General features: G+C 58.4%; 1 protein-coding gene across 4 annotated transcripts; it reads right to left on the reverse strand.

The window, feature by feature from the left end:
* Positions 1-1,053: 1,053 nt before the first annotated feature.
* Positions 1,054-24,149, reverse strand: ALS2CL (ALS2 C-terminal like). 4 transcript variants are annotated; one of them, XR_010111538.1, is made up of 26 exons: positions 24,077-24,149; positions 19,785-19,916; positions 18,543-18,741; positions 18,064-18,129; positions 17,428-17,593; positions 16,753-16,884; positions 15,970-16,089; positions 14,434-14,492; positions 14,227-14,293; positions 13,575-13,771; positions 12,474-12,539; positions 11,945-12,043; positions 11,691-11,852; positions 10,875-10,986; positions 9,655-9,732; positions 8,705-8,835; positions 7,298-7,471; positions 7,091-7,187; positions 6,694-6,851; positions 6,067-6,135; positions 5,014-5,187; positions 3,794-3,836; positions 2,595-2,656; positions 2,339-2,488; positions 1,943-2,223; positions 1,054-1,519 (listed from the first exon to the last, which is right to left on the reverse strand). XR_010111538.1 is itself a non-coding variant. In XM_057301714.2 (26 exons), exons 2-26 carry the CDS (start codon positions 19,885-19,887, stop codon positions 1,439-1,441), a joined length of 2,862 nt encoding a protein of 953 aa, XP_057157697.1. In that variant the 5' UTR covers positions 19,888-19,912; positions 24,077-24,143; the 3' UTR covers positions 1,054-1,438. The 4 variants fall into 4 exon arrangements, 1 of the variants encoding a protein (XP_057157697.1); XR_010111539.1 differs by having other exon boundaries at positions 19,785-19,912; positions 24,077-24,143; XM_057301714.2 differs by having other exon boundaries at positions 1,943-2,039; positions 19,785-19,912; positions 24,077-24,143.
* Positions 24,150-25,459: the final 1,310 nt, after the last annotated feature.

Genomic DNA, 25,459 nt, shown 5'->3' on the forward strand with positions numbered 1-25,459 from the left:
AGTGAGCTGCCCCAGTCCCGGTAAGCATGAGTGCCTGTGCACCCTGCATATCCTCGCTCTTCCTCAGTTCTACCCCCTTCCTGGGGGTGTCACAGGCTCCTGGCAGAACCAGAGCCCATGCCCTGCATTTGGGCTGGCACATTTAGTGGAACCAGCCAGAGAAATGCTGTCCCTCCTTCCTGGGGAAGTGGTGGCAAACAGAGGCACCAAGGCTCTCTCTGCCCACTGCCCACATCATCTCTGGGACTCTGCGGGTGCCCTCTGCCCCAAGGCTACTGCCAGGGACTCAGGTGTGGCTGGGCTTTCCAGAGCCTCCCTCAACCCTCCCCTCACAGGCTGAAGTCAGTACTTTGTTTGGGGGAGCCACACCCAGAGCCAGGAGCCTGACTTGCTCAGGGCCTAGGGAATGGGACCAAGAGTGATCCAGCTTCTTCTCCAGAGCTGCACCCTGCACAAATCCACCCTCTCCCTACGCTTTGCCCTGGACACTTTCAGAACACATCACACTGCCTGTCATCATGCATCTCCTGCTAGGGCAGAGGGAGACCGTGCACGTCACCCGGTACAATGTGACGGAAGATAAACTGTGTGGGGAAGAGAAACTGAGGCCCAACAGGAATAAAGCTGCCCCAAGACCCAGCTCCTGCCTCTCTTGGTCCCACACTAGAACCACTGTTTAAATAAAGTCCTCCCCTCCCAAAGGTACTCCTGCTCCCCAACTACAGCAGGGTCCTGGGTCCTGGGTCTGAGGGTTTATTGGTCAGGGCCCAGGCAGATGTCATGTGCCCCTGTTGTCCCCACGCAGGCCCACAGACGTCACAGGAGAATGATTTACAAGCCACTTGGGGCCTGCTGGCAGTGAGGGTTTACCCACCCCCGCCCCAGCTTGCTCCAGTGCCGCCGTTTACGTCATGGGTACGTGGCCTGCAGTTCACGGATCTCCAGGCCCATCCTGTTGACTGCATACCCAGTGAGGCTTCGAGCCTGCCAGAGGTCAGTACAGCCCAGCAGACTAAAGTCAGTTTTCCAAAAGGACTCTGGAATTCAGCAAAATGAATGGAAGGTCCTTTACAGCGTACTCACTCCACCATTGTACAGATGGCAGCACTGAGGCCCGGAGAGGCTCTGGAACTTGGGAGAAAGGCTCAGGCTAAGAGAAGCCAGGGACTCCTCACCCCCAGCCTGTGAGCTGCTGCAGATTAAGGGGTCATTGAAGATGGGCTAGTGGCCAAGGGAAAACCACCACATCCAGGGCCACACCCGTCACCCCTCACCCTCATCCCAGTCAGGGCAGCAGCAGCATCTTCCTGTGCAAAACAAAATGCTCATCTCCTCCAAGAGCTGCTTCCGAGGGCCTCTCCTGCCCCTTGCCTTGGGTAATGAGGGACAGGCTGGCAGTGCCCTGCTCAGCTCTGCAGTCTGTCCAGGAAAGGCCAGGCTACCAGAGCTCCCTGGAGTGCCAGTGGCCAGGTAAGCAGTGCAGCCTCATGTCTTCTTTCTGGATGTGCTCGTAACAGGACTGGAGGGAGAGAGGCAAGGCTGAGGCCAGTTGACCTGCCTGATCCCAACCACATGCACAGGATCTAGGGCTCAATAGCTGTGTGCACCCACCTCCCAACCCAGAGGAGGCGTGTCTCCAACTCAGCCCTCAGCCACAGTCTGCAAGGAAAATGGGGCCCTTCCTCTCCCACTGTGCTTGGGAATGCAGCATGGAGCAATCATGGCCCCAGGGTCCCCAGGGCTGGGATGCACTGTGGGACCCCTCCCTGGCTCCTTTAATAAGAGCGGGATCAGGGACACTGTGAGGCCCCTTCCCAGAGTCACACATGAGCTGTGAATTTGAGCTCCCTCCCACTATGGTGTTATGATGTCTGGGAAGGGAAAAGGGTCTGCCCCAGGGGCCAGGGCATTTCCACCTCGGTCCACAGCCCCTGTCCCTTACCTCCAGGGCTGTGAGCAGGAAGTCATACAGGCCTCCTGTGTGGTTGGGGTCCATCATGTCACGGATCAGGTGGATCTCGGCTCCAAGGTGCTGAATTCTGGAGAACACCGCCCCACCAAGAGAGCGAGGGAGACAAGGAGAAGAGGGCTGTCGCGGACAGGCAGCTGGGGAAGGAGCGCTGGCCTGGATGGCTGGACACCTGGGGTGTGGTCCTCACTCTACCTCTAGCACCCCAGCACCCTGGCTGGGACCCTCCCTTTTCTGGGCCTTGGCTTCCCCATCTGTACAGAGAGAAGCTGCATCCATAAACCCTGGGGTTCAGAGGTATCAGAAGATATCGTGGTTGGGGGTGGGACCCTTCCCCTGCCCTGCACCCCCAGCTCCTGTCTGCCTCACCGGGCGCGCGACACCACATAGATGAGAAGTGGCAGCAGGTCGTCCATGGGCAGCTTGTACTCCCGGCCCAGCACCCTCGACACCGTGCCCTCAATTTCCCCGTATGTCCTCTCCAGCACCTCCAGCTTCTCCCGTGGGTCCACCGTGGTCCTGCAGCAGGGTAGCTGGCTCCAGGTCAAGGCCCTTGGTTCAGTCCCAACCAGGAGCACCCCACACTCTGCCTCCGGACCCCCAACCCACTACGGCTCACACTCACATGATCTTCTGCAGGCACTCGGTGGCTGACAGGAAACACTTGTCCCTGACCAGGGAGTACCTCTGCATGGTGGAGGGAGTGGACTGGATGAGGCCATGGCCCCCCAGCTCTGACATCCCCTCCTTCCCAGGGCCGGGCCTGAGTCCCCCGCCACCCTTCCCTTCACTGCCAGCTTTAGTGCAGCCCCACCCTGAGGGCTGAGTGACCCAGGGCAAATCACAGCTCCACTGTGGGCCTCAGTTTGTGCAACCATAAAACAGGGTGAATAGTCTCCATGAGGTTGGGAGGATCCAAACGGATAAGAAGATAATAATCATAACAGGCACTGGCCACTGGGTGCCGCCCAGTTCTGAGTGCCTATGTCAATGGTTCTCAAACCCAAGGGCTTGGTGAAACACAGGTTCCCGGGCCCACTCCCTGCATTTCTGACTCGGTAGGTCTGAGGTGGGTCCAAGAATCTGCTTTCCTAACAGGTTCCCAGATGATCCTGATGCTTCCAGCCTGGCAGGCACATTTTGAGAACAGCTGCCTCATGTGCCCACTTCACCCTCACAACAATTTTGAGGTGGTTCTGGCCAAGCGCAGTGGCTCATGCCTGTAATCCCACCACTTTAGGAGGCAAAGGCAAGCAGATCACCTGAGGTCAGGAGTTTGAGACCAGCCTGGCCAACATGGTGAAATCCTGTCTCTACCAAAAATACAAAAATTAGCTGGGCATGGTAGTGAGCACTTGGCAGGCGCCTGTAATCCCAGCTACTCGGGAGGCTGAGGCAGGTTAATCGCTTGAACCCGGGAGGCGGAGGTTGCAGTGAGCTGAGATCGCACCACTGCACTCTAACCTGGGCGACAAAGTGAGACTTTTTCTCGAAAAGTAAATAAATAAATAAATAAAATAAGAATTTTGAGGTTGTTCTAGTGTTGGCTCCCTTTTACTGATGAGGCAGCTGAGGCACAGTGCACGAGCCTCTTGCACACGGTCACACAGCCAGGTAAGAACCTGTGTTTGAGCCTGGTGGTTGCAGGCCAACAGCTTACCTCCACCACACTGGGAGGTCAGAATGACAGTGTCTCCTCCCAACCCACCCTGCCCCTCCCCAGCTCCTCTGCAGCCTCCGCCCAGCAATCATGAGGCAAAGGACTCCTCAAAGCCTGCAGGACCTCTGGGGGCCCCTGGCTTGGGGCTCTGGCCTCCCTCTCACCTGATTGCTCGTCAGCGTGAGGTCCTTGAGGGGCCACAAGTGCCTGAAATTGAAAAAGTGAGACAGGAGGCTCTGCCTCGACAAGGGGCAGAGTCTGAGGTCAGAGGGCAAATTCCCTATGCCACTGTGTCCCCCGGCAGATCTGGGTCCTGAAAAGGGGAAGGAGATCAGCCTAGGTCATGGGGAGGACGGAAGGATTCCTGGAGAAGGCAGAGCTCCAGAAGCTCCAGGGAGGTAAGGGCGGCCCAGGGGCTTGTATAAGCCAGGTCGTGGTGACCAGTAGAGAGGGAGGGGTGAGGAGACTGCACTCCATCCAGGAGGCTCTGCTGAGCCAGCACAGGGCTGTGAGCAGGGGGATGCAGCCCTCATGCAGCAGAGCTGGAGGCTGGTGTGGGGAAGTGACACTGAGGTGGTGAGGGAGGCGGGGCATGCTTGGGAAGCACTGGCAGCCAGGTCTTTAGGCTGGTGGCTGGTCAGATGCAGGACACAGTCACCAAGATAGAGGAAGAAACAGGGATTTGCAGGGTGGGTGGGAAGCACCATCCCTGTGTAACAAAGGAGACCTGGATGTGGGAGCAGAGACAGTGCCCGTGCCCTCTACTGTGGACAGTGGGGTCACTTGTGGCATCAATGGATAGATGGGACACTGAAGAGAAAGGTCATTTTGGAGACTGAGGGTGGAAGGGAGGCCCTGGGGTGTGGTAAACACCTCCCGACGTGCACCCAGAGCAGTCCTCAGTCTCCCCTGAGGGACCTCTTCTCCCCTACTCTCAGCCCAAGTGCTCAGAGCAGGTGATCTTGCCCCAGCCTCAGCAGTGGATATTCAGGCAGGCCTGGTCAATCACGGCTGGCACTCAGGGGTGGGCTCAAGACCCAAGCCGAGCCAGTGAGGGACTTCAGGGGCTCTGAGGGAGCTGTTGGAAGGCAATGCCAGCTCCTGTGGGGACTCTGGGAGTGGAGCTGGGAGGGTATGAACCTTGAGCGGTTGGTGCTTATGGTGTTTGTCACCACAAGGGGGAGGCTGAGAAAGACCAACAGAAATGGAAGGTGCTTCCCTCTGTCATTCAGTTGAACACCTAGATCCAGCCACACCTGAATGCATAAGCTTAGAACTTGGTGGGTACATGAACCTATCAACCCCAGCCCCACCTTTTGGCTGAAGACAGTCTGAGTCGAGTTTGAGTCCTGGCTAACACGGCACGGGGGAAGGGAAGGCTTACTTCTGCACATCCAGGAACTCGAGCAGTTGGGTATCAGGAAAGAGGCTCAAGTTGGCAATGCCCTGGCTGTAGAAGCTGTCCTCCCGCTCATGAAGCAGCAGGTAGAGCGTGAAGAGCTCTGAGTAGAAGCTGGGCAGCATGAGGGGCAGCACCAATCCATGCACCTGGAGGTCCCTGATGGGGAGACCGGAACAGGTTGGGATGAGCAAGGTGGGGTCTGGGATTACTACTTGGAGTCTCGTCTCAAAGAGCTCCTGGTTCCACAACAAACAGTGTCCTGGCCTCCAGCCTCCTCCTCCCCAGAAAACCTTTTCCAAGCCTGTTCTCAGTCATCATTTGCCCAATTCAATTCATAACTTCATTCCCTCCTTTGACTTTGACAACCAAGATGGCAGGTGGGGCAGGAGTTGGATCCCCATTTGACTGAAAGCAAAACCAGGGCCCCAGATGGACCAGCAACTTGCAGCCGAGCTCTCAGCAGCCATTCCAGGCTGATTCAGTTCCACCTCCTGGTTTGCTGTGCTAGGACTCCGGGCGGGGAGTCCTCCCTAATGTCTAACCCCATTTCCCTTGCCTCCTGCAAGGCAGTGACAGGAAGGCCTCTCTGATCAGGAACACTTTCAGGTCTAGAATCTAAAGGCAAATTGTAAGGTTTGCTCCAGGGACTGGGGGAAACAAATTTCATGACCCACCTAACTCCTGTATAACCTCAGGCTCATCCCTACCAGCCCTCGGTTTCCCCATCTGTGTGCAGGGAGAGGAGGGTGCCTCGGGAAGCTACTCACCTTCTGCATGCGAAAGATGAGATTGGGATCATACATTTAGAACAAAGATGCATTCAATGCATTGTAGCAGTGCCCCCTCCCTGGTTCCTCACAGAACAGAGGTCATGGGTCATTCTAATCCACAAACGATCAATGCACAATGTTTGGTCAATAGAGTGAATGCCCAGCACTTCCCCAGAAGCACTTCTTTCCCCAAGGGAGGTCCTAGGAGCAGACGCATGAGGCCTCCCTGGACACAGCAGGCCCCAAGGAGACCTGCGCCAGTCACCTTGTCTCTGTGTCTTCATCCTCCTCCACGGCCTGGCCCTTGCGCTCTAAGGCAACTCGCAGCAGACCCCTGTGAGTCAATGAGAGAGAAATGGTGTGGCTGCCCCTTGCCACAGAACTGGAGTTCTACCACCAGTCAACAAAGGCAAAAGCAGGTGGCCTCTCAGAACTGTGGACATGGCCTGCAGGGTTCATCCTCTCAAACCACAGAAGTTAGAAGGTTGGAGCTCCAGGATGTTAGCCTGAGAATCCAGCAGCAGAAGGAACTATAGCATCTAAGGCTTCTATTTGCAGTGTTTCATGGGGTCACAGCCCAGCCTGGGACTGCAGGTGTGTTCCGAGTCCAGGGCCAAGCTCAGCCTACAGTGGGGTGAGAGTGCACCTGGGGTCAGAGTCAGCCCAGGGCCTGGTTGGGTCTTGGACTCTAGCTGAGGGCTGCAGCTGGGCCTTTGCTCTCACCTCCCCACCCTCTAACCCTTTTACTCAGCAGCTGCACACTGACCAAGCCTCTGGTTCGTTGTTGAATCAGACACTTGGCATTCCTCCCAAATGCAAGGCAGAACTGATGCCTGGAAAGGGCACACTAGTGTCACAGGGCAGTAGCTGTCCCATTTGCCACCGAGCTCACCTGTAGGCAGCCCAGAGTTCCTGGGCATGCTGCTTCACCTCCTCCTGGGCCAGCTCCTGCAGGTGCTTGTTGGCCCCGACACCTGCATAGGTAGCCTGGAAGGTCAGCATCAGTGTCCGGAGCAGCTTTCCCAGGGGGTGCAGTGAGTTGCTCAGAGCCTGGGCCAGTGCGTAGGCAACAGAGAGAGACTAAGCACCGGGGTCTGGAGCACAGCATGCCCACACCAGCCTCCCAACACTTCTCCCATCTCATACACAGGAACACTAAGGTCCTCTGAGGACAAGGGATCCACAGGCCTGTCCCCTTCAGTCAGCACCCTGCTATGAAAAATGGGAGCCCTTCCCCACCAGGGACAGTGAGAATGTCACCCCCTTGGCCACCCCAGCAGGGTTCTCACCTTCCTGAGGTACAGCTGCAGGTCCTTGGGCTCCCGGTGCTGCAGCAGCTCCTCCAGGATGTCTTCCATACTGCCCACACTGTCCTCAGGGTGGGTCCTGGGCATCACACACAGCATCCCTCACCCACACCTGGGCCCAGGCCCCTCCCCCCAGGAAGCCCTCCCCGGCCCACCCTGACCTGTGCATGCTCACACAGCCGGCCTCACCTCTCGCAGCACAGGTAATCCTGAGACCTACGCAGCTCCCTGGAGCTCTGCACGTCGAAGCCCAGCAGGGCCTCCTGCAGGTCCCTGGGGCAGCCAGCACACACAAAGTCCCAGAAGGGGCTGTAGACTCCCTGCCAGCGGCTTTCCACGGGGAAGGCACCCACACCCAGCTGCCTGCGATGGGGATGGAGGGTGGGTGATGGGGCAGAGAGAGATGGAGCTGAGGTAGGCAGGACTCTGCCCAGGCCCTTGGAGGGGTGGGGGTATGAGCCTGGCCCAGGATCAAGCCCCAAGAAGGGTGGATGGATTGAACCATGCAGAGGGGGCTGACCTCCACGGCTCCAGGAGGAAGAGCAGCAGAGAAAGGGACAGAGAATCTACCCTGCGACGAGAAGACAGACAGAAGCATATGGAATCCTGGAAAGATGGAGACAGAAAGGTGGGCAGATCTGGAGGCCAAGCCAGAGAGGGGGTCTTGGCCCAAGAGAGACCAGTGTCCAAAGTCTGGGATTCCCCTCCAAGACATCCCCCTCTGCCCTCCCTTACAGCTGGTTCCTTCCTGTGGTTGATCCCGCCCTGGCCAACAGGCTGGGGCCTGGCTGCACATGTCTAATGGAGCCCTGCACTCCAGTGTCATGCTCGTAGGCTACACGCAGCCCACACGCACACCCGGGCTGGGGCCTGCCCCTAGGGATTGCTGTCCACTCCCAGCTCCTGCTGTCAGGGAGAAGCAGCATGCAGGGACAGCGGGCCAAGTAGTCAACTGTACTCCCTCCCTACATCTGAAATGCTGCCTGGGACCACTTCCCATTAGAACTGCCACCCACACAGATTCCTTCCTCTGTGCAATACTGAGTCTTCCTCAACAGACGCAACAAGAGCAACTGTTTTCCAAGGAGGAACTCTGTTCCTACAGGAAAAGAAGTCTATCCTCCTCTGGAATACTCCTTGATAATGATAATGATTCCACTTAGCAAGTTTCCTTCTTTACCTTGGCTGCCAGGAAACTCAGAGCCAGGCTCAATGATCAGTTGTAAATGCTGTAGGACATGTCTACATATCCCTTTCTTTTAAGGTTAACATATGCTCTTATTTTCTATTTTTTTTTTCCTGTATGTTTGGTTTGTAAACCGTATTGTATCCTTTCGTGACAAAAAAAAAAAAGCAGGACCTAAGCAAAGCCTACAAATAATATTTCTCTCCAGTTTTGTGGTGTACCGCATTATATCTACACAACCCCTGATTCCAAGAGTCTCTGACTGGAGTTGTACACCCTGGGCTCTCGGAACTCTCTAGAGGGCTAAGAGGTGGGTGCAAAAAGGCCCCTCTGAGGAGACCTGAGTCTTTGGGATGGAAACACAGACACATCCCCAGATAGGCCCAGAGCCAGAGGGGCCAGGCACTCACCTCTTGCAGGTACTGCTCGGGTCTGGTGGGAGGGCAGCCGTGTCCAGCACACCCTGTGTGTGCAGTCCTCTCCCTGCCCCACTGCTGAACGAGCCCTCCAGGGTGAAGCCATTGGGGAAGGTGACCTTGCCCTGGGAGCCAGGAGAAGGAGCAGGGATGTCTGTCTGCCCAGTTACCCTTCCAGCCAATCATGACAGGCCACAAGCCTGTCCATCAGTGTCAGAGAGGCTAAGGACTAATGAATGGGCTTCCCGCCATCCATTCAAGCTGCTCCATGCTGAGGGGTTCATAATCCTCTATGCCTGCCAGAGCCCCCCACCAACAGCTGTGCCCACGTCTCAGGGGCTCGCTCACCTCTGAGGTAGGAAGAGGAGAGAGATGGAGAAGGGACTCACAGGCAAGAGTGGGGAGACCACCACTGAGGGGCTGGGGTGGGGGTAAGCCAGGGACAGGCAACGCCTGAGGAGGGCGGTGTCTTGCCACATGGGGCTGTCCCATTCATAGCAACCTGATCTCCACCCCTTTGCTCCAGTCATTATGAAACCAAAACAGCCCCTACATTTCCAAAGGCTCCAGCAGGGACACATTGCCTTTTCCTGGGTTAGCTCAGGGAGGCACACACTGAAGGCCAGTGCCTCCAGGGACAGCTGCTCGAGGCACTGGTACTGGTGGAGGGCGTGTTTTCTGAACTAGGAGGGTATGGAGGGACACAGCCAGGAGACCACTGGTACCCTCTGGATAGCAGGCAAGGCCACTGGTCCCCTCTCACCTCACTCCAGAATCAATCACAACTCTGTGGCAGGGTGGAGTTGCTGTGCCCACTCCTTGGCTCCAAGGGAGGTGGGACAGGCCCTCCCCTACCTGCCCCCAGCCCTGAGTCTAAGTGGGGAGATTACAGACACCAACCAAGGCCTTGGCAGGGTGTGGAGGGGGGCCTCAGTGGTCCTCACCTTCCCCATGAGGGTCAGGTCCCTGGTGAAGGTGCCCTCATACAGGGAGTCGTCTTCAGAGAGGAGGATGCCTGGGCCCTTGTGGAGAGGAAGCCAGGGAGGGTAGAAAGGGTGGGTGAGGAAGGGCCAGGAAACTCAGGGTGGAGAGAGATGGCCAAAGAAGGGAGATGTGCCCTGACACATGGCGAGAGGGGCCCTGAGCCTCATCATGCCCCACAGGACTGTACCTAACTGGGACTCTAGCCTTTGGCCTGCTGAGCACCAGCCCCAAGGACCCCATCCCTGGATTTCCCCAAATGACACCCTCCGCCCTGGCTCCTCACCCCAGTGGCTTCTTCAGGAAGCCCTTGGGAGCTCAAGAAATGTGGGGCTTTCTCTGAAACATCCCTGCTTCCCTGCTTGTCACTGGCCCTGGGAATGGCAGAGCTGACCAGGCTCCCTTGCCCCATGGGCTGCCGGGAAGCTCAGAGCCAAAAGGGATACAATTAGTGTTCAGCTTATTTCCAAATCTATTTTGTGTACTTATTCTTCCCCTTGTCTTCCTCTTTCCTTGAAGGCCTCCTTCAATCCTTTCGAGAATGAAGTAGAGCATAAACAAACCAACAGACCATAATAACAAGAACAGCCATCAGGCCAGAGCCCCACATTCCCCAGGCACCTGGAAGGGTATGGGTGAGGCAAACATGGGAGTCCCAGGCTGGGCGGCCAGGCTCAGCAGACCAGGGTGTGAGTGTCAGCTCTGCCACTCAGTGAAGGTGACATGGAGCAGGTCCTCTGATCCCTCTGAACCTCTCATTTGTCATTCACTAGGGACACACTGGGGATAATAATGACATCAACCTGCAGGGCTCTTGGGAAGATCCCACAAGATCAGGGTGGGAGCTTAGCCCAGAGCCAGGTGTCAAGTTAGGACTCTGTGAATGTCAGCTAATGCATCATCATGAGCAAGTGCTCCATTCTTGCTAGTTCATTGAGTCTATGGTAAGTATTCTTAACCTGAGTTGCTGATGGGGAAACCAAGGTCAGGCAGAGCAGGGATTGGCCAGGGCCAGGGGAGGTGGGTGGTAGAGCTGGCTTCCTGCCCAGGTTCTGGCTCCCTCCAGCACCCAGGAACACAGCCCCCTTTCCCATCCCTCCCTGAAAGGCCTCAGCTCAGCCTCAGGGCCCCCAGCGGGAGTGGGGTGCAAAGAGAGGGATAGCCCAGGATACACTCCACTCACCACCGTCTTGTCTGCCTGGAAGGTGCCCTGGTAGCAGACACCTGCCTGGGTGACCATGACCCCTGGGCCGTGGCGCTGACCAGCCTGCCACATGCCAATGTAGCGCTCACCTCTGGAGGGAGAGGAATGTGGCCAGAGTTGGATCAGACTCATTCCCATGTACCTCCTGGGCACTCTGCTGGCGCGGGGCGGCAGGGAGTGCAGATAAGGGGCAGTGACATCACCTGAATCCACTCAACAGACACAGTGCCAGAGAGGTCAGGACCCCCAAGAGGAATAGAGAATGGAGGAGGGAGGGAGGCAGCCTGGGAAGGGCATCTGGGAGGCTTCTCCGTGGAGGTGGCAGGAAGGACAGGGGGAATAGGAGTGTGTGCAAAGCCATGGAGGTAGGAGCATGTGATGGATACGTGGGGACTTCAGTGGTCCAGAAAGGCTGGAGGGGTGCCCAGGAGACGCAGCTGGGGTGAGGTCAGAGAAGCAGGCGAGGCTGTGATTGCCAGGCCAAGGATCCAGGGCTTTATCACACAGCCCAGAGAGCCAGCAAGGGCTGCAGTTTTTAGACGTGACAGAGCAGGGGGTCAGAAATGCCTCTCCAACACCATGAGGAGGGGTGAGGGGCGGGGGCGACCCTGCAGTCAGCGTGACCAAGATTCGCTCAGCCTGAGCCTCCGCAGCAACCGAGGGACTGGAGGGCAAGTGAGGGGCTTAAGAGAGACACAGTGGGGGACAAACACGAGCCTGTGTCCTGCAACAATCTGGTCTGTGAGGGCCCTGTCCACCCCTCCGTCCTGGGAGTGGTGGCTGCAGGGCGCTCACCTGTCACCATCCTCCTCAATGCCATAGCCGCTCCTCTGGCCCCTCTCCCAGTGGCCCGTGTACCTGAAGGGCTGGGGGGCCTGCGGACCACTCTGAAGGACCCCAAATCCGTGCCGCAGGCCCTCCTGGAAGTAGCCCTTGTACACCTCGTCGGTGCTGTACCTGGGGAGGGCCATCAACAACGAGCTCTGCCTCATGGAGCTCAGCCCAGAGGATGGGCCCAGCCCATGAACCCCCCAGCCAGGGTCACTTACTCACAGATGCCGTAGCCACACATGCTGCCTTCTCGCCAGTGACACTTGTAACAGTCGAACTTGTCCTCAGAGGCCTGGGGCAGCAGGCGGATGCCGAAGCTGACAGCATGGTTGTGGGGGTAGGGATCAGCCCTGACCTGAGACGCCCATTACACCTACTCCATGCCACCCAGGAGTATCCCTGCCCCCAAGGAGCCTTCCAGACAACAGGGAGACTCTCAGAGGCCCTCAGCCTTCCTATCCTTCAAAGGGCCCCTCTCAGGACCCCTCCCTCCAGCCTGGTCCCGTGCACCTTGGAGCACCTTTTGGCCTGTACCACTCCCTCCGTGACCTCGAGCTGAGACGGGCCCCCTATTCAGGCCCCCGGTTCCCCTTTGGTACAGTGGGCGGGGGCTGGACCAGATTGTCTCTAAGTTCCTGCTTGAGGTTTGGGAATTCAGGATGGGGCTGGGCTGGTGACCACAGCAGGGGAGGAAAGCACCCTTCAGCCCACTGCACGCCTCCCAGCAGTAGCCCCAGCCAGCCTTACCCATGCTCCAGGCCCTGGCAGAAATTCCCCACGTGATTCCGCCCATCCGGCCATTTCAGGGTTCCCCTGGAACACAGTGGAGGTTCACGAGCCTCAGGCCTACCCACCCCTCAGCAACCTCAGCCACCTACTTTCTCAGACGCCCTCCCTTCCTCTTCCCTTGGACTGGGCTCCCTGCACCCACCCAGCCCTCTTGTCTGAGCTCCGAATATCCCTTGCAGAAAGCCCCTTTAGCCCTTTTCTACTCCTGGCCCAACTGTACCAGCAGCCTCATGGGGCACACTCACCACATCCCATAAGGAAAGCCCTGGAGACATCTAGGTTCCCTTTTTTCCCTTGACCAACAGGAAGCTCAGAGCTAAGAATCAAGCTCAAGTTTAATGCTGGTCAGTGGGGTTTCTACCACCCTCCTCCCCACTTCTATGTTTTTTCTGTCCTTTTGTTCTTAAGTCTTCTCGAGCCCTTTCTGAAAGGAGGCAGGGTATCAGAAACTAGCGGAGGTGCTTGAGAGTGTAGCCTTGTGAGTCCCTTCTGCTCTCTGGGTCTGTTTTCCCAGCTGTGGCATGGGGTGGGGCCACATGGTCTATAAAGGCTTGCCTGTCTGTGGGGTCACACAGACCTGTGATTGAGGCCGGCTCACCCTATCACTTGCCCTGAGACCTTGGGCAGGTTATGCCCATCACTAGGCCTCAGTGTTTGTACCTATGAAATGGGTAAAAGCACTCCATACAGAGCGTCTTTATGAGGACCGATGGAGATAGAATGTGTGCAAGCCATTTCACCACCTCCAGACAATGAGATACAGATGTGAGAATTATTCTCCCACCCTCCTAAGAATGGAATGGCACCTGCAGGCTGTAAGGCCAGTGCGTGGTTGCTGCCCCTTGTCCTCTAGCGTCACCATCAAGACTTTATTTGGCACAGACTGTCTCTGGGCCAGGCCCAGTCCAAGAGGACTTAAGAGGGACTCTGAGAATTGACTGTCCACAGAGAGTAACCGCTCCTGGAACATGTCCTGAGACAATTAGGTTTGTGTGCTGCTCTCTGCCCCGCAGACCCCCAAGGAGTCCCACCTTGCCACCCAGAGCTCCAGCCACTCACTTGCCGTGGGGCCGGCCCCTGCACCACTCGCCCTCGTAGGTGGCCTGGCAGAGCCGGCCCTCTGCCTGGAAGGTATATTCTGCACAGCGGCAGGCGGGAGGCTGGGAGGGCTCCAGGCCAGCCCCCAGCACGGGGAAGTCCTTCTTCCCACGCAGGGCCTGGTGAACAGCCCAGGTCACCTTCCACTGCCAGACTGCCTGGTGGGAGGGGGAACATGGGGAAGGGGATCACTGCTGCTGGAGGCTTTCCCTCCAGGAAGCCTTCTGGGGTAGCTCCAGGTACCACCCCCTCCACCCTCCACCTCCTACTCCATTTTGTCACCTTGGGGACCCTTCAACTGCTTCTTGCTACTCTCTGGGCCCTCCACCCAACCTGAGATCCTCCTCTGCAGTTTCAGGGCCTGCCCAGAGGGGCCAAACAAGACCTCAGGGCAGGGATCGACACAGGACCCAATTCTGTCTTTAGAAAGAAAAATACCCTGTTCTTTTTGGCATTCTAATGCCTGACCCCGATTTACTCTGACCAGGTCCCCAGAAGCCTGCCAGACACTCGCCGGCACTCCTGTGGGGCCCTGCAGGGTTGCATACTTCTGCCCTCTTCCTACCCTGTCCTCTGACCCCGCTCCCGCAGTTCACAGCTCACCCACACTCACCTGGCCCTGGGAGTCCTTGGCACAAAAGGAGAACTCTTCTTCGGGCGTGAGGAGGTGAAACGTGCACCTAGACAGACGGAGGTGATCAGTAGGCCCCAGCTTTGTCCAGGAGGGTGGAGGGGCCCAAGCCAGAGTCCCAGGGTGTGGGCAGGTGTCACGGGGGTAAAGGGAAGAAGGCCTGGGGTGTCAGCCAAGGGGGTTGCTCACCCGTCCTGCCCAGGATCCACCCACACCAGCTTCAGATCAAAGGTGTGGACGTTGTGGCCCTGGAAGAGGATGGACACAGGAGTCATTCAGAGCCCAGGCCAGATGCTCACCTACCCTCTGGCCAAGGCTTGCCCCAAGCTCAACCTTGTGTGGCCACCAAGGCTATTCTGCCCAGCATGTCCAGGACTGAGTCCCTCTCCCCTCTGGCTTGCTCCCCACCTCAGGGACAGCTCCTCCATGTCCTTTCTACCCCAGAGCTTGGCCAGGAACTCAGAACCAGCCTCTAGCCCCCTGTGGCTACCAGAGTGGTCTAGAAATGAAGCTGGGACCTGGTCAACCCCTGCTGGAAACCTCTCTATGGCTCCTACTGCCTGGGGGTTGAGACACTGCTGAGCCCAACATTTAAGACCTCACAGACCACTACGCCATCACGGCCACTCCACAATCACACCTTCATGAGCTTGCCCCAACCTCTCCTCACTGTGAACTTTTGCTCATACTGTTCCTTCTACCTGGAATGCCATCCTGCTCTGACAGCCAGAAAAAAAGCCCCTTCCTATGGGAAGATTTTGTGTAGCAACTTCCTACCTGGCCCAGTCAGGCCAATCACTGCTCCATACCAGAATGGGGAGGACGTGGGAGGCCCAGGCCTGAGGGGTGAGGAGGAGCTTGCCAGCCGCAGGCCAGGGACAAGAGATGGCCCACCAGACACAACAGCATGTGCAAAGGTCCAGCGTCAGGAGAGGGCTAGCACAGGGAAGGGACAGTAGCTCATCAGTGTACCTGGAGTGGAGTGTGAAGTTGGGAGTGGAGGGGAATTCAAACTAAATCAGAACCAACCCCAAAATCAGGCTTCAGGGGACACAGGTCTAGGCTGGGCAGCAGCTTCCTGCCAGGCCCCGGCCACCTGTCTGCAAGGGGGTTCCAGGCCAACCTTCTAAGGGGTAGAGAAGACAGTGCTGTGGACCTCACCAGGACAACGTGATTTCAGGATGGATGAACCACAGTTGGTGACTGGCCATGTAACAATTCCCAGCCTCAGTCCTGGCTCCCTTCTGACTTCCACAATGCTGAAAGCCCAGGCACTGCTCCTGTAGGGTACTTTTCTCTAGAAGCCTTCTCATCCAGCCCTCCTTAGTCACCCCTCAGTCACCCATGACTTTCTGTCTGGGGTTCCTCTCTCATTTGTGTACAATGGGAACTAAGAGTTGTCTGGTGTCTACTGTAGAACAAACTCACTCACAATGACCCCCACATTCCAGATGGGAAAACGAAGGTGAAGACATGTAACCAAGGACACCAGCTGGGAAGGGCTGAAGCCGGGACAAGCCCTGGACAGCCTTTCCCCTCAGCCCATGCTCCTCTGGGGACAGCTCCAGTGGACCGCCCCTCCCCAACACAACGCCTTTCTATCCCTGACCATCCCTCCAAGCCCACTTTCTCAGTCCCAGCAGCATGCCCCTTTACTGCTCCTTTTCCAGCCAGACCCCAGAACCCTACTGTGGCCTCAAGACCTTGGGTCAGCCCCACCCCAACCTGCAGCAGGACGAGGGCATCATCAAAGAGCAGCACACGCTCAGCCCGCAACGGTGCGACCGTCACGGGTACGTCCTGGCTATCCTGAAGGAGTCTGTGAGCAGGGGTGCAGAGCACATCCTGGTGGGGCAAAGAGGACAGTACAAGGCTTAGGCACCTCTGTCCTGCAAGCTGCCTGCCACTCTGCCACCTCCCACTGTACCCCAGACACCTCCCAGAGGCCCCCTCCAGTAGACCTGGAGTGGACCCTGGGTCAGTGATAGGCAGAAATGCACTGATTATACATTCCTGGCTCTCTTGAAGCTTCAGTGTCCCCTCCCACACCTCTGTGCCACGGCCCCAGCCATGCCCCTATCAGTCCTCTCCCAGTACTCGGCCACCCCTGCCTCCCTTCCACAATTCTCGTTCCTCTACCTAGTCTCCTAATTCTCCACACCAGGTCCAAACCTCAGGGCACAGGGGACTCTCCTCCCTGCAGGGGCAGTCCATGCCATGGTGGGCAGTGACGCAAGGGTGTGATCGGTGATATCCCCAGGGGAGAGGACTGGTTCTGCTGATTGCCTCTTCCCTAGGCCAGGTCAGGGCCTGGCCCAGGACGTGCTCAGCAGACAGATAAGAATGGCTGGACAGAGGGACCTTACAGCCACCTGCTTCAGCCATCACTCCCCCTTCCATATAGGGAAACTGAGGCCCGGAGAATACAGCAAGCAGCTCAAGCCCCCCAACATCTCCATGCCCAACGTGGAACCCCCTCCCTAACTGCCCCTCAGGCCCCCAACTCACCCTCAGCCGGCCTCTCAGGGTGTGCCAGAGAGCCTGTGTGGCCACAGCCTGGTCCAACTCCTGCTTCATGAAGGACTGCAGGTTCCCAAAGAGGGTGACTGCGTTCACCACCAGCTCCCGGGTTGGGTGATGCTGAAGGGGGACAGGGCAGCCAGTGAGAGGAGAGCTTACTGGAATCTTCCCTAGCCCAGTCCTGGTCCCGGCTGGTGGGGAGGCCTGAATCTAGGCCAGACTTTGCCCTTTTCTCCCTGACAGCTCCTCTTCCGCTGGTGGGGCAGGGGGTGGAATATGAAGGTGCTTCCCCAGCTTGGCCCTGGGCCCACGTGTCCTCATTCCCAGGACGTGATTCTACCCCTGCTCTCTGGGTCTCTGCTGGCTCTACCAGGGCAGGGCCACGTGCCTCAGACACCGCAGGGAAGGGCAGTGCTTTCACCCACTAAGATTCCCTAGGACAGAACCATGTCTTCGGACCCCCTCCTCAGGGCTGGGCCACGTCCCCCATGTCCCCTGAAAACCACAGGCCAGGCCTGTGACTTCCTCAACCCTCTCCCACCTGCCGACATGGCTGAGTCCTTCTTGTACTAGGGTTCCTGAGTATAGGCTGAGCCCCCTGAGTCTGGGCCCTATCCCTCCCTTCCCTCGGCTTCCCCACATGCTGCTGCCCCTGGTACCCACCTCCCCAATGGTGTCCCCGAGGCTCAGCAGGAGGAGCACGTACTGTTGCACGTGATGGGCGAGTGGCTGGTGGAGGGCCTGGCCCAGCGATGCGCCCACTGAGCCCTCTGAGCTCACACCTGAAAGCAGCTGCCGCAGCACCTTCTGCTGGCCCCGCCAGTACTCGCTGCGTGTAGAGAGGGCCACACACCACCTTCACCCCTTCCTCCATTCCTGCACCCACACCGCCACCTCCCTGCCCCAGCTAATCCCCCCAGATCCCAGGGCCAGCCCCAGGCCCAAAACCTCTACCCTATCAGATCAACACAGTACCTGAGTTGCCCTCACAGGTTTAAGAGCAATATCTCAGAGTATGAAGGGATTGCTGATCACAACCATCCACCCTGAAGGGATTCCCCTCCTTCCCCGCCCCAAGGCCAGCCCAGCTAGAGCGGGTCTGGATTCTGTTCCTGGCCTCACTGGGCCTTCCCTGTTTCTCTTCCAGTGTGGATCAGTGCAGATTTGTAGAGCCAGGAGTCCTCCAGGATGAGGTGTGGGCTGTGACACCTGCTGCTCTGGGGAGGGGGCTTCCCTGACCCCACCCTCACTCAGGCAGTCCCACCCTGTCAGGGGCCAGTGCACCAGCCCTGTGCTCACCTTCTCCTCTTTGCTGCCTTCTGGAAGGCCTGCACCACCATGCAGCTTGTGTAGGACTCAATGTACCTGCAGGCAGCACAGGGGACACCCTGCAAACCCAGTCCTCAGCCCCAGACCTAAGCCCCTGGTCCCTGGGATCCCCAGATCCCACCCACTAGTCAGCTGCAGCCCTGAGGGCCCACACAGTGGCCTGGCTCTGGGCACTGGAGACCTCAACTCCTGGGCCAACAAGACAATTCTAACATACAGTCCGTCTTCCCTGAGAGGCCCCAACCCTCAGGTCTGGAGTGTCTGAGCCTGCCGTCAGGCGAATACCCAAGCCCAGGTGAGGCTGAACCCAGGTGAGCACCAACCATGGACTGAGCCCAAACCTTTGCTTGAACCCTGACCCATGTGAGCCCCAACCCCAGGTGAACCTTAATGCCAGGTGTCACTCTGACACCAGGGATGAGCCCCAGCCCCACCTCCAGTGGTCTTACTCTATGTGGGCCTGCAGTACACGGTCAGCACCTCGCAGCAGCAGCAGGGACTCCAGACCGGTGGAGTCCGGGTAACGCAGCCTCTCCTGCAGTGAGTGCAGGCTTTCCTCCGTCACCTCCCAGAGTTGCTGGGAGCTCTTGTGCAGCTGTTGCAAGAGCCGCAGGCACTCTCTGCCCCAGGGATCCGAGGGCTCTGGGGCTGGGGAAGGAGTACAGTCACACTGTGAGTAGAGGACGTGGGCTCCATCTCCCAGGGAACATGCACAGGCCCCAGGTGTTCACATGAGAGCCACCAGCACCGGCCAGCGCTGGAGCTGCAGCAGGGTCTGCATCCCTGGGATCCGCAGGACAGAATTGGTGAACCCTAGAGCTGAGCAGGGGAAGGGCAGGCTGGAGCAGTGGGCAGTATCCTCGAGGAGGAAACAGGAGACACACCCACTCCTCACTAAACAGGGACAACCCTGACAGCCTCAGGGAACTAAGTACATACACGAATTCCCCCCTGGCTCTGGGCCTCCTCATCCTGGACTCCTCAGATCCAGAATGTGAAGTCCACAGGGTCACACAGTCCTCTGCCATTTCACAGATGCACAGAGGCACCTGTCCAAGGCCTCACAGGTGAGAATTAAACTGGAAGTAAAACCTAGGCATCCTGTTCCAGTCAGTCTTGTTCCCCTCCCGGCACCATCAGGTGCCCTAGGTGGGAGCAAGATGAAAATTCAAGCAAAGGGCAGTTTCCAGTTTTTTACCCTGGGAAAGGAGGAATTCCATCTCTTTGCACAGCCTGGTCTGGGCTACAGGTAGGTTCATGGCCTGGCCCCTCAGCATTCCTTTAAAAAAGGAGCAGTCAGACTTGGCGCAGTGGCTTATGCCTATAATCCCAGCAATTTGAGAGGCTGAGGCGGGCAGATCATTTGAGGTCAAGACTTTGAGACCAGCCTGGCCAACATGGTAAAACCCCTGTCTCTACTAAAAATATGAAAATTAGTCAGGCGTGGTGGCAGGCACCTGTAATCCCAGCTACTCAGAAGGCTGAGGCACAAGAATCGCTTGAACCTGGGAGGCAGAGGTTGCAGTGAGCCAAGATCGCACCACCTGCATCAGAAGATGCTGATACCAGCTGTCACCACTCCTACTTGAGGTTGAGAAAGCTGTGGCTCCGCGAGTCCAACAAGGTAGGTCTCCTGTCCCTGGGATCATTCCTCGGTGCCCTTCCCTCCCCACTAGAAAGCCTAGACTCACCGGCTGGGAGCAGGGGCTGGAGGACAAGGCTGTTGACACGGGCGAGGGTGGCTGAGAAGACCTCCTCCAGCCGCAGCAGAGCTGCCTCCTCAGGGTTGCACATGGCCAGGTGCCGGACTCAGGGCCTCCTAGCTAGGGCACAGGTTACAGCTAGATAGCACAGACAGGAGCAAGGCCAGTGCCCATCCTCTCAGGCAGGGTGCCCAGAAGCAAGGTCCATGACCACCCACATCAGAACTGAGCAGTGAGCCCAGATCGCCTCAAAGGGGAGTTCCTGGACTGGCCACTGACCTCTGCCCTGCTCCGTGCCTAGGCCCAGCTGAGGGGTCCTTGAAGGAGAGAGAGAGCTCAGAGCTGCCAAGGGAAGCAACCCTTTCTTCCCCAGAGGGTAGATGTTCTTTAAGCCCAGTTTGGCCTGCTCATTCCTCTGCTCAAATACCCACCATGGATCCCAAGTGCCCAGGATAGTATTAGTGGTGCCCTGGTCTTAGCCTCCTTTCCATCAAGTCTCCCTTCAGGGATTCTGCAGTCTCTATAAACAGGGTCATGCTGTCAGAGGATCCCAGCCTTGTCCTCTAGCCCATGGTTCGGGACTCCCTGTCACCCAACCGGGCTGTGTAAGCAAGGAGAGTTTTGGAGGTATGGGGGAGTCTGGAGGCCTCCTGCTAGAGCCACGAACGATGGGCAAGAAATGAAAAGGAAGACAGGACCCAGCAGGCAAGTGGAGGAACCCTGAGAGTAAAGGCTCATGGGTGTGAGGGCCCAGCCTCTGAGGGCAGCCCACCAAGCAGCACCCCAAAGGACCACAGCTTCACTGTGCCTCAGTCAGCCATGGACAGCCATGGAGGACTTTAGAGCAAGGTAATGATGGGATCCAAAGTCACATTTGGGGAAATAAATGTATGACAGCTGTAGAGGAGATAGTGCCAGGCAGTGAGAGAGAGTTCAATGTGGATGGGACCCTGGACCTTCCATGGTCCCCTAACCAGACAGAGGGATCACTGATCACAACCATCCACCCTGAAGGGGTGCCTGCTGGATGGGTGGGGGACCTTGGGGTGGGCAGGTGGGCTTGAGCCTTGAGATTTCCTGCCCTGGAGTGAGGGACCTTCCAATCAGGCAGGAATCACCTGGGAATGCGGTGTCCTGCCTAAAGGGAGGGGTGAAGAGAGGCCTGGGCTCAAACCTACCCCCACAGCCAGGCTACAGCCTCTACTCCAACAAAGCCCTCCCCTACCAGACCCTGGTACCCTCACTTGGCAATGTTCATCTGCCCAAATGACCTGATCAGGTATCTGGGGCGGAGAGTTAGAGGGTCTTTTAGCCCAAGACCCGCAGACTGTCTCTCTCCTTGTCTCTGACACGCTGAGGCTTTGGAGTTAGCCAACCTGTGTGGGGCAGGGGACAAAATCAGGGCAGCCAATGATGGGCAGGTGACACAGGCAGACCCAAAAGGGTGAGTGGGAAGGGGTCTCAGCCCTCCCCTCTCCACCCCGCCCCGAGAGTGCCATGGGGGCATCCCAGGCCCCTGGCAGAGCCTACAACTCCCAGGGAATTGGCTCTGGAATGGAGTGGGGCGGGTCCCTCAGAGCTCAGGCCAAAGGCCCGGGCCAGGCATTCCTGCCCCACCTTTCCTGCTACTGCTGCTTCGAGAGGGTGAGGCTGCAGAGAGAGAGGCAGGAAGGGGAAGCCACCAGACACCCAGCTGCAGCTTCTGTGCTGCAGCTTCTTCTCCCTCTGTGGGCCCCTGAGGCAGACCCAGGCCCCCAGGACACAGGGGGCTCCAGGTCAGCTCAGGCAGACAAGGAAAGCCCAGCCAAGGGAATAGGGGTGCAGCCAGGCCCACCTCTCACCCGTATCTCCCGAAACTGCTGGAATGGAAAGGGGCTTTGGGGGTGACCTTTTCACTCTCAGCTGGCAGTCAGCTGGGGTCTAAGCTAAGAGGTGAGGATATCCAAGGCTGGTTGGGGAGGTAGAAGAAAGGGTGAGGCTAGGATGGGAGATGCAGACTAGGAACCAGATCAGTGCAAGTAGAAAAGATACTGCAGTAAATAACTCGCTGCTAGGAAGACTTGAACACCAACATCCCTACACTGTCCGGGGGGCCAGCACCAAGACCCCAGCCGACACCATACCTTGGCAAGGAGCTCTCTGACCCTAGAGATAGCCTCTCCTCCTCAGGCTTCCTGTCCCTCGTCCCCACTGCCCAGTCTCAGCTGCTCCCCCAGGAGCAGCCCTCACCTGGCTGCTCAGCCCTGGACATGCTTCAACTTATCCACAGCCTTACTCCTCTCTGTACCTCAGCCACCCCTCTACGAAATGGGGGTTCAACCAGATCACAGCATTTTTTTCTTTTTATTTGTTTGTATTTCTTTCTACTCTTTTTTTTTTTTTTTTAGAGATGGGATCTCACTATGTTGACGAGGCTGGTCTCGAACTCCTAGCCTCAAGTGATCAACCCATCTTGGCCTCCCAAAGTGCTGGGATTACAGGCGTGAGCCACTGCGCCCAGCCAAAGCAGATCACAGCTTTTCAAACTACTTAAGTCTCCCCTCAAAAGGACAAACAGGTGGAAGGGGGCTTCTCTGGGTGTGGGGATCTGGTCCTTAGACTCCCCACCCCACAAAGCAGCCTATGACCCCGGGGGTGAGTCCTCCAGACTCAAGTTGGCAACTGTTAATCTGGGAGTCTTCCACATCTGTGGCCCCAAAGGGATCTATAACCCTGGGAAACTGAGTCACACCACCCGGAGGAATGGGCAGAAGTTAAGCATGGCTGGTGAGGCAGTGGGTTGGGGGAAGGCTGCAGTGGAAGCTGGGATTCTGGTTAGGTGACCCTAAGGGGCCCAGCTCCCAGGCTAGGGAGTCTGGGGCTTCATCCTGGAAGTGATGAGGAGAGTGTAAGTGCAGGGGTGAGGCAACGTGAATGTGCATGAGTGTGCACGTTTGCGGGGCAGGAGGAGGAGGTGCTGAACCTTAATATGAGGAGGATCCTGCAGGAGTACCCCCCTCCCCAACCCCTGTCCCATCCCTAACCTTCCAGTCAAGGGCATAGCTTCCTCACCCTCTCCCTCCCTCCAGTTCAAAGGTTCCTTAGTGACAGGCTGTGCCTAATGTACAGATGGGGAAACTGAGGCCCAGGAACAATGGGAGGGTCCAGAGACCCTTGTGTAGAACTTGTGCAGGGCTCAGACCCAGACTTCTGGCTCCAGCCCACCAGGTTCACCTAGCTAGATGGCTCAGAGAGGGTGGGCAACTCACCTGAGGCACAGAGCAAGATCCTGGCGGGCCCTGCCTCACAGCTGTCCTCAGGCAGCCCAGATGCTCACCACGGGGTGGGGTGGGGTGGGGCAGGGTGAGGACAGAACTGGCCAGTCACGGCGTGCCCAGGTGAGTCAGCGGCTGCCCCTGTGGCGCTCTAACCAGTAGCCAGACCTGGTCTCTCCTCTGCATTCCTGGCCTCTGTCCATGCTAGGTCCCTCCCGGGCAGGGTCACTGGGGCCTTCCCTGTGCTCTCCCAGGCCTGGCTCCTTAGGCCCCTGACACACCTTGTCGTGACACTCACTCACTCTGGTATTTCCTGGTCTGAACAGGCAGGGAAGTTCTGCCTGCTGTGGAGGCTTTTTCATGGGCTGCCGTGGCAGCCCCTTCGTTATCTGGTGCCCAGTGGGGGAGAGTAGAGAGACGCACTGCCCCAGGGAGGGGGCGCTGAACTGTCACACCTGATCCCTCAGTCTCATGCTCGCCTCTCCCCGCTGCACCCTTCCTTGGCCCCACCATGGCTACAAGCCTCTTGTCCTAGACAAGCACCCCTCCCTGCTGTCGCATATGTCCCAGCTTCCCTTCCTCTCCCTGCCCAGGCACACACTCAGTCGCTGGAGTTTCCCAGACCCGAGCTCCTATTCCGGCCGCCAGGCATTTGCCATGCCGCTCCCATGCGAAAAGGCCACCTCCTGGAATCCCGGGTCGGGCCCTTCCGCCCTAACCAGCCGGCGTCACCTCCTCCTGGCAGTCTCTCCTGCTGGCTGGGGCCCCGTGGCCCTGCCACCACGGCTCAGGTCAGGCCCGGGGCGCTGCCCCGAACCCAAGCGGGCTAGCAGCCAGGCAGGGAGGACGACGCTGTGGGCGGGGGATCTTACGAGGGACTCGGACGGCCGGGGGATGACTGCCGCCGGGACCAAGGAGCTGGGCGGGGACCGCAGCAGCCGAGAAGGTGGGAGCCCCCACCTGGACGGGCTAAGCTTGGAGCGCAGACACCCGTCCGCAGACGCGCGCCCTTCGTCGCGCCCTTACCTGAGCGCTGTGGTTGCCCCGCGCCGGGACTGCCTGCGCGGCTCCTCGCTCGCACCCCCACCCTGCCCCCTGCCAGCCCCGCCCCCTTCGCCCAGCCCCGCCCCTCCCCGCCTCGCCCCGCCTCCGGGTGTTGCTCTGGAGTTGCGGGGGCCACGGGCGGGCCACGGAGGAGGTGGCGCGCGGTATTGATCCGTCCCGCCGCCCCAAGCCTCTCCTGAGGCCTCCCTCTGGCGTCCCCCGGGATCCGGAGGCCCCTCGGACCCGGCGCGGGGAGGAAAATTGGGAGTCTTGACCCCTCCGCCCCCTACGCACCCACGCGCACACTCAGGCTCGCCTCTCGCGCCCCGCTTCCCCTGTAAGGCTCCGAGGCCGCCGTGCCACCACCTCGCCCTGCCAGTCAGTCGCTCTGCGTGCCTGTGGTGCAGCCCCGTGACCTCCCGGGTCTGCCCTGAGTCACAGAAGCCAGCACACGCGGAGCGCTGTGTGGGTTCGTGGAACTTGCAGCCGGTAGAGGGGTATACTGAGGCGCCCTGCGGCCCCCTGGGCTGGGTGTCCACGGCCGGCCGCCCCTCCTGTGCGACCTTGGGGAAGTCCCCTTTCCTCCCCACTCCTGAGTCTCAACAGGCCTAGTACAGCATGAAGCCGGCCGCGTGTGCTTTGTGCGAAGGCCTGAGACCTTGGAAAGGGTGGCTGAAGACTTATCTGGGACAGACCCCCCGGGAGTGGGAGGGAACTTAGTTCAAACCTGTAACAAAGAAGCCCCCCGTCAGTAGCCTGATTCCCCCTCTGGCCACCAGGTTAGTCACCCATTGCTCTCAGTGGCATTCAGGTTCCAGTGACGGGGAGGCTCAGGGTCCAAGGCGGCCGTGGAAGAGCAGAAAGAGTGGCCCACCAGCCCCCTACTCAGCCCCCTACTGAGGAGGTGGGAGGCATCCCCCAACCTGCCAGGCTGAAGAGACCCCCAGTGGAGGTAAGTAGGGGCCTGGGGCTTGCCAAGCTCATCCCCTGGCTCCCTTGGGTTGTTGCGAGGTGGGAGTTTACTGTCTGCCAAGCTGCACATCACCCCTTGGAGGGTTTCCAGCCTGGGACCCTTGTCTGAGTGACTGCAGGCCCCAGTGACCTCACCCTCTTGCCCCACATTGCTCTCCTCCTGGGTCCCAATCCTGCAGAGCCGCCCCTTCCTGCTTCTCCATCCCTCCCCACATTGCCAAGGCCCGCCCTAGCTCTGGCCTCCCCTTTTCCAGCCTTGTTTTCTTGCCCCCTTCTGCACCCCCTGCTGCCTGAGGGGCTCCACTCCCAAAGGCCTTGCTCCTCTGGTCCCTGCCTGCTAGAGGTGTTGCTGTGTTGGTGGGTGGGGGCTGCCTCAAGGAGGCTTCTGGTGAG

The sequence above is a fragment of the Pan paniscus genome, chromosome 2 (assembly GCF_029289425.2).
Source record: "Pan paniscus chromosome 2, NHGRI_mPanPan1-v2.0_pri, whole genome shotgun sequence".
In the NCBI taxonomy this organism is placed as follows: Eukaryota; Metazoa; Chordata; class Mammalia; order Primates; family Hominidae; genus Pan; species Pan paniscus.

Excerpts from the sequence above, each read along its gene's own strand:
- ALS2CL (XM_057301714.2), bottom strand. The coding sequence starts at position 19,887 with ATGTGCAACCCTGAGGAGGCAGCTCTGCTGCGGCTGGAGGAGGTCTTC. Across the intron at positions 18,130-18,542 it reads GTACTGCAGGCCCACATAGA|GTACATTGAGTCCTACACAA; the intron begins GTAAGACCACTG and ends TGCTGCCTGCAG. Across the intron at positions 14,294-14,433 it reads GTGGATCCTGGGCAGGACGG|GTGCACGTTTCACCTCCTCA; the intron begins GTGAGCAACCCC and ends CCGTCTGTCTAG.